The sequence below is a fragment of the Mercenaria mercenaria genome, chromosome 10 (genome assembly GCF_021730395.1).
Source record: "Mercenaria mercenaria strain notata chromosome 10, MADL_Memer_1, whole genome shotgun sequence".
NCBI lineage: Eukaryota > Metazoa > Mollusca > Bivalvia > Venerida > Veneridae > Mercenaria > Mercenaria mercenaria.
Genome location: NC_069370.1, coordinates 50,907,839 through 50,922,200, shown reverse-complemented (window position 1 = coordinate 50,922,200; position 14,362 = coordinate 50,907,839). Strand labels below are relative to the sequence as shown.

Below are 14,362 nucleotides of genomic sequence, written 5' to 3'. Positions count from 1 at the left end.
CAAGTTATTAATTGGAAATGGTTTTCCATGTTCAAGTCCCTGTGACTTTGACCTTTGATCGAGTTATCCTAAAATCAGTAAGGGTCATCTACTCTGCATGTCCAATCATTGTATTAAGTTTCAACATTCTGGGTCAAGTGGTTCTAAAGTTATTGATTGGAAAGAGTTTTCTACGTTCCAGCCCCTGTGACCTTGACCTTAGTTCAAGTGACCCCTAAAAATGTTAAGGGTCAACTATTCTTTAAGTCCTATCATCCTATGAAGTTTGAAGGTTCTGGGTCAAATGGTTCTCAAGTTACTGATCGGAAACCGTTTTATATGTTCTGGTCCCTGTGACCTTGACTTTTGATAAAGTGACCAAAAAAGCAATAGGGGTCATCTACTCTACGTGTTTAATCTTCCTATGAAGTTTCAACATTCTGGGTCAAGTGGTTCTTAAGTTATTGATCAGAAATGGTTTTCCTGATCAGAAATGGTTTTCCATGTTCAAGTCTAGTAACCATAAAAATATATGGGGTCATCTTCTCTGTAAGCCCTATCACCCTATGAAGTTTGAAAGCTGTAGGTCAAATGGTTCTCCAGTTATTGATCGAAAATTAGGTGTGACATACAGATGGCCCCGGAGTGACCCCAAAAACAATAGGTGTCATCTACTCTGCATGTCCAATCATCCTATGAAGTTTCAACATTCTGGGTCAAATGGTTCTCAAGTTATTGATCAGAAATGGTTTTCCATGTTCAGGCCCCTGTGACCTTGACCTTTAACAGTGACCCCAAAATCAATAGGGGTCATCTACTCTGCATGAATAATCATCCTATGAAGTTTCAACATTCTGGGTCAAGTGGTTCTCAAGTTATTGATCGGAAATGGATTTCCATGTTCAGGCCCCTGTGACCTTGACCTTTAACAGAGTGACCCCAAAAACAACAGGATCGTCTACTCCATAAGCCCTGCCATCCTATGAAATTTGAAGGTTCTATGTCAAATGGTTCTCCAGTTATTGATCGGAAATGAAGTGAGACGGATGAAGGGCGGACGGACAAGGCAAGAACAAAATGTCGCATCCGCACAGTCTGGTCAGGATCCATGCTGGTCGCAAATGCACTATGTTGGTTTTCTCATGGTGCGGCTCATATTTTAAAACATTAAATCAAAATTTTATTACAGTACTATTAACCTGAACGGTATAGCGAAAATGCTTTTAAGGTAGTTCTGCATGTTTGATAAATCAGAAATATTGGCATTATTAAAGCCCTGCTCCGCGGCTATTCAAATTCTATTGTGTGTATGCAACCAATGATAACAATATGTAACAGTTAACGGCCACGCGTCACACTTTAGAACGCAGAACCACAGGTATTTTATTAAGAATTTTATATAAAATAGACTCTATTTTGACAGGCCCAGGATTTTCATGCTTTTTCAATGACAATTTAAGGTTAAAAGGTAGGACTGGAGCAGGTCTTTAAACATCATTTATCTGGATAATGTAGAATAAAGATTGGAATAGTCATACAGAAACAAAATAATGTCATTTTTTAGGTATGCTAAATTTATTGAAAAAGCAACTTTATCATCTTTCAGGAGATAAATTACAGATAAAAAAAAAGACAGGTTCATTACTGCCAAATAATGTCTTCAAACCAGCTTGAATTTTGTGGATATCTTTAACCATGGGCGAATATCTAAAAAAAACAAAAAACAAGCACACTTGTCAGACTTAAACATATTATTTCATCATATTTCATTAAAATGTAAATTATTGAAAAAATTCTATGCACGAAAATGTCATCAACATTGCAAAAGTGGTTTTCATATAGACTTCCATTGTGAAAACACATGTGAGGTCCAAATTTTTCAAATCTCACTTGAGCTCTAGAACCTATCTTTTTTATTTGCCAAAGTTTCTTAGTACATTCTGAAATTATGACCCAATTGTGCAGAACTACCTTAAACAAGGTGTAACATGAACACCCTTGAAAGAAATTGCTGCAAATGAAATGGAACATGCCAGAAATCTGTAGGAAGGAGTGATCAAAGAAGACAAAAGGTTTGAAGAAGCACAAAGAGGGTATAAAGAGAAGAATGAGACATATGCTTCCAAATCATACTTGGGGTAATGAAATCCATCTATCTATCATTGTACTTTACATTTTTCTTACTTCAAACAAATTTCCATGATTACCAGGCATTAGTCTTCAGGGCTTTTCTTCAGATACCTTGAGAGTGCTGACTGATGCATTTGTCTTAACTAACTAATCACTCCCATATTTCACTACGAAAATAATCCTGAGGATGTGGTACAAACACTGAAAAGGGTGTCCCATTGCCTACAAAATAGCCATACTTTAAATTGAACATTTGGAAAATGGCATTACAAAAAGTTCTCTATTTCTTAGGCCTTACAGCAAGACAAATTTGCTGTTTTGGAGTCAAATCTCATTTAATAAACAAAATATCTACAAGAGATTCTATTTAGTACTGTGGCGTATCACTACACCTACATTTCATAGAGGAAACTTGCTTCTTGCATTGTTTAAACGATCTCATTAAAGATGTTAAACTGTATTAAACATAATATTTATCCTTATTTTGAATCCATTATAATATCTGTTTCCTGTTTCCTAAATGGTCATATCGATGCCCCAGAAATAAAAGGTCGTAAGTGAAAAACAGTATCCAAAATTATTCATATCTGTTTTTCAACCTCAAAGCTAAAGATTTTCAAGTCTCACTGTGAGTACCGAGGGTCATGTATTTATCAAGATGATTATGCAATTTCCATAAATATATAGGTCATAAGTAACAGTTACAACCTTATTTTTCTAGGAAGTGATATGTTTTGCATCCTCCTATTTTGATATTTTCCTGATTTTGAATTTAATAATGTTTTGTTTAAGAAATAATAAATCTGTTCCTATATTTTATCAGTTAATAAAATTTGAGCAGGAGTTTGGATGCGTAATAATTAAATCACGAGTGCGTAGCACGAGTGATTTAAGTTTTCGCATCCAAACGACTGCCCATGTTTTATTAATTGATAAAATTATTGGAACATATTTATTATTTCGATTCTAACAACGCAAATAATTTGCATTTTACAGTACTACATTTTCAGCGTAATACGTCATTCGGGTCATATGCTGTTACAATTTACCCCCTATGGTTAGAAAATGTTGTATAGCCAATGGAACGTATTTATATTTGTTTCTTTTTTATCATAATTTCGAGAAGTATTCATAAATTAGTAATCTAACAGCTCGCAAACTAATTATGAACAGAATCATCAAATTAGGCAAGTTGACCCTGTGTTACAAGTGATGAGCTTAACTTTTATATGACGTCACATCATTATGACGTCATACTTTATGTCATACATTTATGACGTCACCGCTGAATCATAATTAAGCTAATTGAATTCGCTCGTAGAGATCAGAACGTGTTTTTCAGACCTATACATAAGTCAGTATGACTTTTTATTATATTTATGTTTTTGAAATGCTGTTTTCAACCGTTTGGCCCTAGAATAATTCGTATGTAATGGAACTGAAGTAGAATCTCTTATGTTACAATCATAGGGGGGTGAAATGTAACAGCCAACCATATTTTATCGTAGATTCATGTATAGGCGATTTTGCTATATGTTTATATAGCAATTGCTGCGGATCGTGTTAGAATTTGGTATAGTTTTATGTAAAAAAAAAATAATGCAAAACTTTTTGCAACTGACAGGTATTATTATGAACCTATACCTCCTGACTAGAGACATACTAAATTGTAATAATTTTAGTTTATTTTTTTTTTACAATAAACTGTGATGTTAGTTAATGGAGGTGTTTTTATTCTGATACAATCTTAAATGGAAGAGGTCTCATATACTGGAGATATTATCATTATAGTACTATAAATGACAGCACCCCTGCAGCAGGTATTGGTTTCATCCTTACTTCCTGTTTATATCTGGGGTGAAGGTCTTTTAACAGCTGATTAAAACTCTACATTTTGATTGGTGGATGAAAAATTCCACAGGTTTCCGAATGGAATAGATAATATTTTTTTAAGGGGTGTGCAGGTCTGATATAATCTGTTGCAAGGCTCCTGTGGAAATAGCTTGCAAAACTTCATAAACCTGAATCCCCTGCAGTCTGCAACTCTGATACGGAGTGATCTTAAGTAAACGATTTACAGGCAACTCATACCCTACTCAACTCATCCCGCTGGAGTCAACTCGTCCCCATTTTGGTCATTTTGTATCCCCTGACGATTTCTAAAATGGTCATTTTGCCCCCACCCCCGTTTTCGGCCCCTCCTTTTTAGTCTTATTTTTTTTGTCAAAGTTTCCTAGATTATGATTAATATAATTATGATGTAAAATATGTGTTCTGAAAATATGTTCTACATAATGATAAAAAACATGAAAATTTTACTTTAAAAACTACATTTTGTTTTGCTTTATAAATACCCGATCGTATGCAAAAGTGCAGAGTGCATGCTTGTAAGTGTGCATTGACTAACGAGGCCGTGTATCTTTTTTAAAGATACTTCTTGTTTCTTTTATGTTTGGGTACAGTGTCTGTGTGTGGATCAAAGTGTAGATATATTTGTACAGTAAAGAATGTTGAAAACAACATAAATGTTGAAAATGGGTTATGAAGTATTGCCAGCTGCCAAAATTTAAATATCACTGCTCCCATTGTTGATTGTGGGGCTTATTTCTCAACAGTTGCTTCTAACTTTCATTCTTTTAACACAGGGTTCAGTACCCAAGTAATGAATATTCTGTGGGAGTAATTGTACAATCAACTTGTGCATCTAAAGTGAAATGTTTGATAAGCATTGCTGCTGTTCTTCGAAAATTGCAAATAATTAAGTTGTTCATCCTAGAAGATGAGGTCACAGCATGTTTAATCCAGGAGATACAGATTTGATCATAAATTATATACACTGAAATTATGTCACCATTGAAGAAGAGGGGTTGGGGCAATTGTGTCTTTTTCAAGCAACTTGTGTTTTGTAATTCATCTACCTTATTTCATTCAGATCATCATTTAGTTTTGTACCATTCCTTTGTATGAAATAAGAAAATTAAAAATCAATACAAAAGGATTCCACAGTTTGCCATATTTCATAGTTTTTAATAACAAAATCCATGGTGAAGAATATTCGTTATTTCAGTCTTTTTCCAAAGTTTCCTCTTCATCCTGCCATAGAAAGAAGAGACCACACTAACTGATTTATCATCATAAAATGTAATTGTTACCATATAAGCTTATGAGGAGATCATTCCCAGCTTTTAAGATCTTGGAAAGGCTATTAGAAGACTGATTATCCATATTAAATTATATGAGCATTACATCAAAGCCTGTGCAAATGATCGACACTTATATTTATGCAAGGTAAGACTCTACTGTCTATGAACTAGTTTTTTATGAGACAAAAATGCTGCATCTTTTATCTATGCACCAGAGTATGCAAACAATATCCCCCAGGGAATTATACATATCATTTTGTTAAAGACTAGAAAACTTCGTTATGATGTGAAACATCAGGTGTATGCAGCAATCCCCATAAATTATTCTTCTAAAATGTACAAAATTTTTGTAGATGAAGAAAGGTTTAGTATTTCTGTTTCTCGTATTATTTCCCTACCTCTTCTCAGTCAGGTGTATTCTTAAAATAAGAGAACACTTACCCAGTACCATAACTCAAACACCAGGTTATAATTTTGGTAAGGAAGAGGGTCACCCACAGGAAATGAAAAGATCTTGATTTAAAAATCACAACTAACTGAGAAAGGTGACCATCCTCTCTGGTGGCCAGGTTTGTTGATAACTCCAACAATGTGAACATTCGAGAGTCATCTTATGTAATTTTATGTGAATCTGACTGGAAGTTACAAGTTCCCACTAAATAAATGTGTAGAAAAGTTACTGTCCCCTAGTCCTTTTTTGGCCTGGAGCTACGGCTTCAAGACTACATATTTATATTGTTTTCGGTTATTTTGCCTCCCCAAGTGTGTCTACTACATGAAGCCGGGAAGCAGAATAATTATGTCCAAGTGGCAAGATGTAAGGAGTCTACCGATTGGTCACACCTACATGCTTTGGTCCAACGGGTGTTTGCGTTTTATGACATCCTAGTGTTTCACGAACAATAATATAACAAAATGTAAATCAACATATATTGAGATTTTATTGAAAATGAAGATTGTTTCATTTCTGACTTTACATATTTCAGTTTTTTTAGTTACTAATTTATGGACATTTATACCTGTCATAGTAAGCACACCCCTGAAATAATAATTATCTTCCAAATGGGTATCTCAGCCAGTTTCTGTGCTTATGTTTTGGCCAAATCCGTTAGTGTTTAAAGGGGTATCTTGTTTTAAACTGCTTCTGTGCATGTTTTCACCACTTAAGTCATGTCTGCGAAAAAGACTGAGAAGTCGACTACTTCCGGTTTCGTCGGATTTAAATAGTAACAAAGCAAAACCCTCATTTGGACTATAAATAGAACAAGTGGGCGATACAGATGCTTTTACACAATGTTTTCGGTTTTATGCGAACTGTTTTTGTTTTGATAATAAGCTGCTACACTTTAAGTCTTTGATATGGTCCTAGATTGCAAAACCAGGCAAGCCTTTCCTTTTAAAAGGAAACTTTATTCTGCCATGTTTTTGGTGAATCTAAATTATTTAATACAGGGTCAACAAAGAGAAATTGTGTGAAATACCTATGGGTTAGGAAAATATACTTTAAGATTTGTCTATTTAGGACAGCTATTAAACTGTTTCAGTCTGAATTCTTGTTTGTATCTTAAGAATGTACCAGCAAATTTTTTCTAATGTTAAGAAATTTTTCATACCCTGTGAGCTTGAAGAACACTAGTTTCTAAGACAAACAAGAGCAGAAAAAACATAGGTCACCGAACTCGTTTTAATTTTATAGGGTATTTTCTTCACCCACTGTTTACGCATTTCTGAAATTTTGTAAAATTGAAAAAATGTTGGTACTCTATAAAACATAATTATAATATCCTATTTTATCTTATAGGGATTTCAGGTCTTACAGGTTAATATGAATATATGGTGATGTCAGTATTATATAAGTATAAATGTCACTAACAAATCTCTTTATTTTTTTACATGTTGACATAATTACCCCACCCACTTTATTTTCAATGGAAAAACGTATTTAGATCTACAAAAAAAATTCTGACGTTAAGATTTTCAAAATATTTTGCAGCATTAATGACACACAAAAATGCTTCAAAATGGAAAGAAAAAAAGTTGGGTCACCGTGCATCTAAGAGATTTATTAAGAAAAAACAGTTAAAAAGTGGTGAATTTTGATACTTTTTATTCTTTTTGTTTTATTTTATATTTTCTAGATAATATAAAGTGCTATCTTGAAAACTTTAATTTTCTTTATAGCTTAGCATTATATGTATCAGTCAGAAAAATATCAAAACCAAACCTGATCTACTTTAATAGATATTTGAAATTACCTACCCCTACCCCATTGTAAATCTTACGTCAATTTTCGGCAAATGCCAGCCAAAAATAAGGGTTAAAAAAAAAGGTTTCGCAAAAAGCATAATATATTTGGTTAAATGGTACATTATTAGCCATATTTTAATTATTTAGCATTAATTTTTGGCAAAACTTTTGTTGGAAACCAATATTCGAAGAAACATTTTTCAAAATGGCGGATATCCTGAAAAAAAAAACGCTCATACATCCTTAAATTCTATTCTAATAATTATGCTTTTCTCTGTTAAAACACTTTTACACTAGAATGACGTCATGTTAAGGTAGTTCTGCACGTTTGGATCGATTTTTTTTCTACAATGTAGAATTTGATTAAACTTCTATTTTTCAAAACTTCAGAATATACCTAGAAAATTCAGCAAATAAAAAAGATAGGGTCGTGTGCTTGATTTTTTGCTAGGCTGATTTGAAAAATTTGAACCTCACGCAATATTTCATAATGGGAGTCTATGGGAAAATCGTAACTTTCATAACACTTTCGCGGACAGAATTATTTCTACAATGTAGATTTTGATGAAACTTCTCACAGTTGTAAATAAACTAATGGCCTATAATTTGGTGAAATAAAATGTATAGGTCCGTGTGCTTATTTTTGAGATATTTTACCATGATTAAAGGGAACCGGGCATTTTACGTTAATTTTAAGACATTATTTTGATTTTTTAACGTGCCATATGTTTTAATATTATATTTTGACTTTAGAAATATAGCAACAGTGCCATTATAACAAATTTACTCACAGGTTTCAATTTATTCATAAACTGATTATAATTTCCGTATGCCGAATCCAGGCGTTATCCTACGTTTTCCAGATAAATGACGTTACGCCATCACTCCCGGTTTTTCAAACGTGCAGAACTACCTTAACGTGCAGTGACGTCAATGTTTTTGTTGCGACCAAGAAAGAGCGCTACTATATTTAATCTAATATTTTAGATTAAGGGCAATTATTAGAATCGAAATAATTTATACCAGAACCGTATTTTAACACTGTTTATACACTCAGGTGGTAATATGTCGTAAAAATAATTTCACTTGTTTACTTGGGCTGCGCCATCGTGAAATTATTATGCCCGACGTATAACCGCCCATCGTGCATAAATATGATATCATATAAAGTGTTAAAACACTCTTTTGCTATAAATTATTTCTTAAAGAACTATCATTTGCAGAAATTTCTTACTGCATGATCTTACAGAACAAAGAAAATTTGTTCCATAATGCAACCGTAAAGTGACATGGCAGATTGATCATAAATAAACAACAATAAAATATTCAATTCCATAATGTAAATAATCTCTATCATCATGGGATATATTTATGAGGCTGTTGTTGCTTTCAAATTGCAGAATAACTAAGGTTTTTGTTTAGAATGTACTGCAGAAAATAGAATTTATGACAATTATGCTTAGAAATTAAAAGAACATTAATTCTGTAAGGAGTTATAAAAAAAGATATATTTTTGCTATAATTGTTATTATAGCATCTGCTAATGTTAATAACAAAAGCTAAAAACAATAACTGTTCACTAATGGAACTCTGTCATTATGTAACTTCTTTCAATTTTAATTACGGAATTTTTATTTTTAGGGACAACTGATAAAACATTGTTTGCTTCACTGCCTGCCTTGTCAGGTAAGTAGGGAGAGAAAACGTATTCTATACTTCTTCGATTTTTTATTTCTACCTCAACGCTGTTGAGTGATTGGAAAAGTGGCTATAATTTTCTTGTTTCTTAGTTAATTCTAGATAAAACAAGAGCACCGCCTTGCAGGTGCAGACGCTCATCTGATTTTTTTGTCTCTGTATAATAGAAATATTGACCTACCCATGATTTTCTAAGTCCAAAAGGGGCCACAATTCTTGCAAAAAGCAATGCAGAGTTATGGTACTTGCTGTGCAGTGTCAGCTTTTAATGGCTAATAACTTCTCTAAGTTTTAAAGCAATTAAGCTTTGATCGTTAAGGAGAACAGTTGACCTAAACACAAAACTTAACCAAGAAATCTGATATTTTCTAAGTCCAAAAGGGTCCATAATTCTTGCAAAAAGCAGGATGGAGTTATGTTTCTTGCTGTACAGAGTCAACTTTCAATGGTGAACAAGTGTTGCAAGTTTTAAAGCAATAGCTTTGATAGTTTAGGAGAAAAGCTGACCTAAACATAAAACTTAACCAAGAAATCTGATTTTCTAAGTCCAAAAGGGGCCATTATTCTTGCAAAAAGCAGGATGGAGTTATATTTCTTGCTGTACAGAGTCAGCTTTTGATGGTGAAAAAGTGTTGCAAATTTCAAAGCAATAGCTTTGATAGTTTAGGAGAAAAGCTGACCTAAACATAAAACTTAACCAGGCAACGCTGACGCAGATGCCAACGCCGATCAAGTGATGACAATAACTCATCATTTTTTTTTCAAAAAATCAGATGAGCTAAAAACCATTGATGTAACCATTCATTTTCTTAGTTACATCATCCCATACAGTGGTTATTGTTTCATTACAAAATTCTGAAAAAAAGTTGTTTTCAACATTTCAAGCCGTGATGCTGTAAATCTAACCCGCAGATATTTGGTTATATCTTGTATGAATGCAAGATGAAAGTGTTTATTATTAACATCGAGTCCCCACTGTCTTCGGTGAACAGTATCTCATTCAAATAAAACTGAAAGTAAACTTTGTAAACTAGAAATACATTTTCAAATCAATTTATCGATGAAAGACAATTTAACATAGTTAATACTTTACATGTCGTTCTTTTGGACGTTCTTTTACTATAGATACCAAATAATTGTGTACAATTCCAATTAATCGCATGGTTAATCAACAATTTCTTTATAAAACGTTGCTTTTGCACTCGCACAAGTTGACAATTAAACGCAAAATGTCAAAGACGTAACCATGGTGCTAATTGACCAAACACAATCGTCTCTGGTGTATCGGATAATTTGATTCACTTTCACACTTCTTGTGAAAATCTTGCAAGAACCTGAAGTAGGCGGAGCTTAAATTATGCTATCGGTGCATGTCTGTGTATTCAACACTCATTCTGACACCTTGCAAATTGTCAACAGTCCAGATAGCGGTAATTAGCGAGTGCCAATCAAAGAAAATCGGGCGACTTGCATTCGTTTTGAGGTTAGATTCAAGCAAAGTTTGAAGTTCCAAAGCGACTATTTCGCTCAAGTCGCCTACTCGCGAGAGCCCTGCCTAAAGTACTGTACTTTACCCTTATATCTTCCTCATTTTTATCAACAAGCTGCCAGAGACTACAAAAGACAAGGACTGCACAAGAGGCCCAAGGACTCAAACAAAACATCATACAATTTGAGCTATGGGAGAAGACTTGAAAGAAGTCACACGATCAGTATCACAGACTCCATACATGTATTAAGATTGTCACCAAAAATGCAGACAAGGTTATGTCCTTCCTTTAAAGCAATATTTCCAGATATCCAAGAGATGTCAAGGCCTGACGCTGGGAGGGTATGGCATGCCCTAACCTGCATTCTTCCTCTCATATGTACATAAAACAAAATGACAGGAGAGGATGTTTACTACTTCACAGGAAGAAGATACTGTTTGGAAACTGCTTTCACATCTCCTCCCACCAATTAACCCAGACACACAAACACCAAAAAAGCTTCACATAAGAAGATGGTAATTTTGATTTTTTTTTTACATAAATTAATTTTACTTTCATATAAAATATAAGCATTAATTCCATATAAAGCAAACTCTTTGCATATACAGTAAACTCAGACCATATAATATAGAAATTTTACTAACAACAGACAATGATCCTCAATACTCAGTAATGAAAATTATTATTTCACTTACAGCAGAGAATACAGCAAAAATGTAGATAATTAAACTGAAACTAATTTATTCATGTACATTTGTATGTTAATTCACCATCTGTTAGTCATGCAGGTGTTGGTCTGGGAGACATATTATGTACAAGCATTTTAAACTTGAGCAGATCCAATGGTGGTGTTGGTTGGAGAGGGCTTTTATTTTTAAATTGAGCTTTACACCTTATTCTGTAGTCAGAGTCATATGAAAAAAAAGTATTTGCAGAAACCTATGTCATTTGTCTGAATTTTTTTAACAGGGTGACAGTTGACAGGTACAAAGTTTCATTCAGTTGTAATTTGCAGTTTCTAGGATACTAACTTGCTGATTATCAACAAAAACAAGAAGTCCAATTTTCTGAAAAGAGGCATTAGTTAATTAAAATAAATAAAGAGTTACAGAACCTTTGCTTTGCCATTCTATTGGAATTATGAAGAATTGTGATGAGTATATAATAACAAAAAAGCTCCTCAGACTTTTGTCATAGTCAGCTTAAGACATTCTTGTATCAGATTTTATACCCCAAGTAACAACATACCTAAGCCAGTTGGATAACCAAACATCTTGTAGAATGACAGGGCTACAAAGTCTGGTTTCACTGATCCTAGGTCCAGTGCTGAGGTGCTGACAAGGCTAGCTGCATCTAGTATTGTGTAAAAATGGCCTTCACAAGATGACCTTGACCTCAAATCTTTGATTGTCGTCTGCCACTCCATTTGCCCATTTTGAACCAAAGAAATCCACTGGATAGGGTACTTTCTTCCTGAGAAATTTGACTGAGCAGGATAAGCAAATAAGTGATTTCCACATGCACAATGATCTTGTTGCACATGTAGAACATTTGCTAGATGAACAGAGTCTTGAGAATCACTGTCTAAACATTGCACTTGCCCTGCTTTCTCAAAGGCTATCTCTCTCATACCTTGGACAGAGGTATGGTTATCCAGCATGTAGCTAAAACTGCCACCTTTATTACATTTGCTTCCATAAATCTTGCTTTGAATTGAACATTGCTCCTGACCACACTGACCTTTGCCATGTCCATCATTGCTATTTGTGACAGCAGTCTCATAGCAACTGTTGCTATGGCAATATGTAGCCAAGTTATTTTTCTCACTTCTACAACTACAACAACCTAGGTTACCATGGTAATCAAAGGCCTCGGCAACAAGTTTAAGAGCTGCTGTGCAACCAGCTGTGAAGATGACTGAATACTCATCTGCTGTTGTTCCGAAGTGTTGCAGGATCCTGAAAATAATGTTTACAATAGTCAATGTGAAACTGGCAAATTAAAGTACAAAACTAAGGTGCTAAAGGCTCACGTGACAGTAAGGACTATAACAAGAGCACCGCCTTGCGGGTGCAGACGCTCATCCGATTTTTTTGTCTCAGTATAATAGAAATACTGTCATACCAATGATTTTCTAAGTCCAAAAGGGGCCACAATTCTTGCAAAAAAGCAATGTAGAGTTACAGTACTTGCTATGCAGAGTCAGCTTTTAATGGCAAATAACAGCTCCAAGTTTTAAAGCAATAGCTTTGACCAATAAGGGGAAAAGTTGACTTAAACGCAAACCTTAACCAAGAAATCTGATATTTTCTAAGTCCAACAGGGGCCATTATTCTTGCAAAAAGCAGGACAGAGTTACGTTTCTTGCTGTACAGAGTTAGCTTTTGATGGTGAACAAGTGTTGCAAGTTTTAAAGCAATAGCTTTGATAGTTTAGGAGAAAAGTGACCTAAACATAACTCTTAACCAAGAAATCTGATATTTTCTAAGTCCAAAAGGGGCTATAATTCTTGCAAAAAGCAGGATGGAGTTATGTTTCTTGCTGTACAGAGTCAGCTATTGATGGTGAACAAGTGTTGCAAGTTTTAAAGCAATAGCTTTGATTGTTTAGGAGAAAAGCTGACCTAAACATAAAACTTAACCAGGCAATGCCGATGCCGCCGCCGACAATCAAGTGATGACAATAACTCATCATTTCTTTTCAAAAAATCAGATGCGCTAAAAATGACATAAAATGGAAATGCCTCTGGTATTTTCAAATTGCAAACTTGCTGATATACCTACCTTAGTTTATACTAATTTATTTTAGGGTGACTGTGAAGCAAGTTCTGCTACTTATATTAATCTCTCTTGAAACCTCATTCCTGATGGAATCCATCGCCATGAGAGTATAAGAGAAGAGAAACCATTTTCCCTTTTAATACTGTGCCCAAGCAAGGGAGCTGCTGGTACCATTTTTCATGTCTTTGGTATGACACTGCCAAAAATTGAACCCACCACCTCCCGCACTCGAAGCGGACCCTCTACCACTACACTATCAAGGTGGTTATGCCTTCAGTGTATACAAAGGTATTAATAAAGTAAAAAGCTCCTAAAGGTACAGGAAGGAGTGTGGTAGGTGAAAATTTTAACATCAATTTTTGCCCTAAATGAATCTCCAGGTGCCCTGAAAATCATATTACAAGAGGGCCATAAGGCCCTGTATCGCTCACCTGACCTACTGACCTAAAGATCATCAAGATTAACATTATGACCAAGTTTCATTAAGATATGGTCATAAATGTGGTCTCTAAAGTGTTACCTAGCTTTTTCTTTGATTTGATTCGGTGACCTAGTTTTTGATCACCCAGATTCAAACTTTTCCTAAAGATCATCAAGATTAACATTCTGACAAAGTTTCATGAAGATACAGTCATAAATGTGGCCTCTAGAGTGTCAACAAACGTTTCCTTTGATATGACCTAGTGACCTAGCCTTTGAGCCCACCTGACCCAGATTTGAACTTGACCTATAGATCATCAAGATCAACATTCTGACCAAGTTTTATTAAGATATGTCATAAATGTGGCCTCTACAGTGTTAACAAGCTTTACCTTTGATTTGACCTGGTGACCTAGTTTTTGACCCCAGGTGACCCAAAATCGGCCTCGTCCCAGATTTTATTGAGGGTAACATT

The 14,362-nt window shown here is 34.5% G+C and overlaps 1 protein-coding gene across 1 annotated transcript in view; it reads right to left on the bottom strand.

The window, feature by feature from the left end:
- Positions 1-14,362, bottom strand: part of LOC123561594 (molybdenum cofactor sulfurase-like) — a 141,720-nt gene that overhangs the window by 57,597 nt on the left and 69,761 nt on the right. Inside the window, exon 3 of the mRNA XM_045354061.2 lies at positions 11,936-12,645. Coding sequence (XP_045209996.2) covers positions 11,936-12,645 — 710 coding nt within the window. The remainder of the gene's footprint in view (positions 1-11,935; positions 12,646-14,362) is intronic.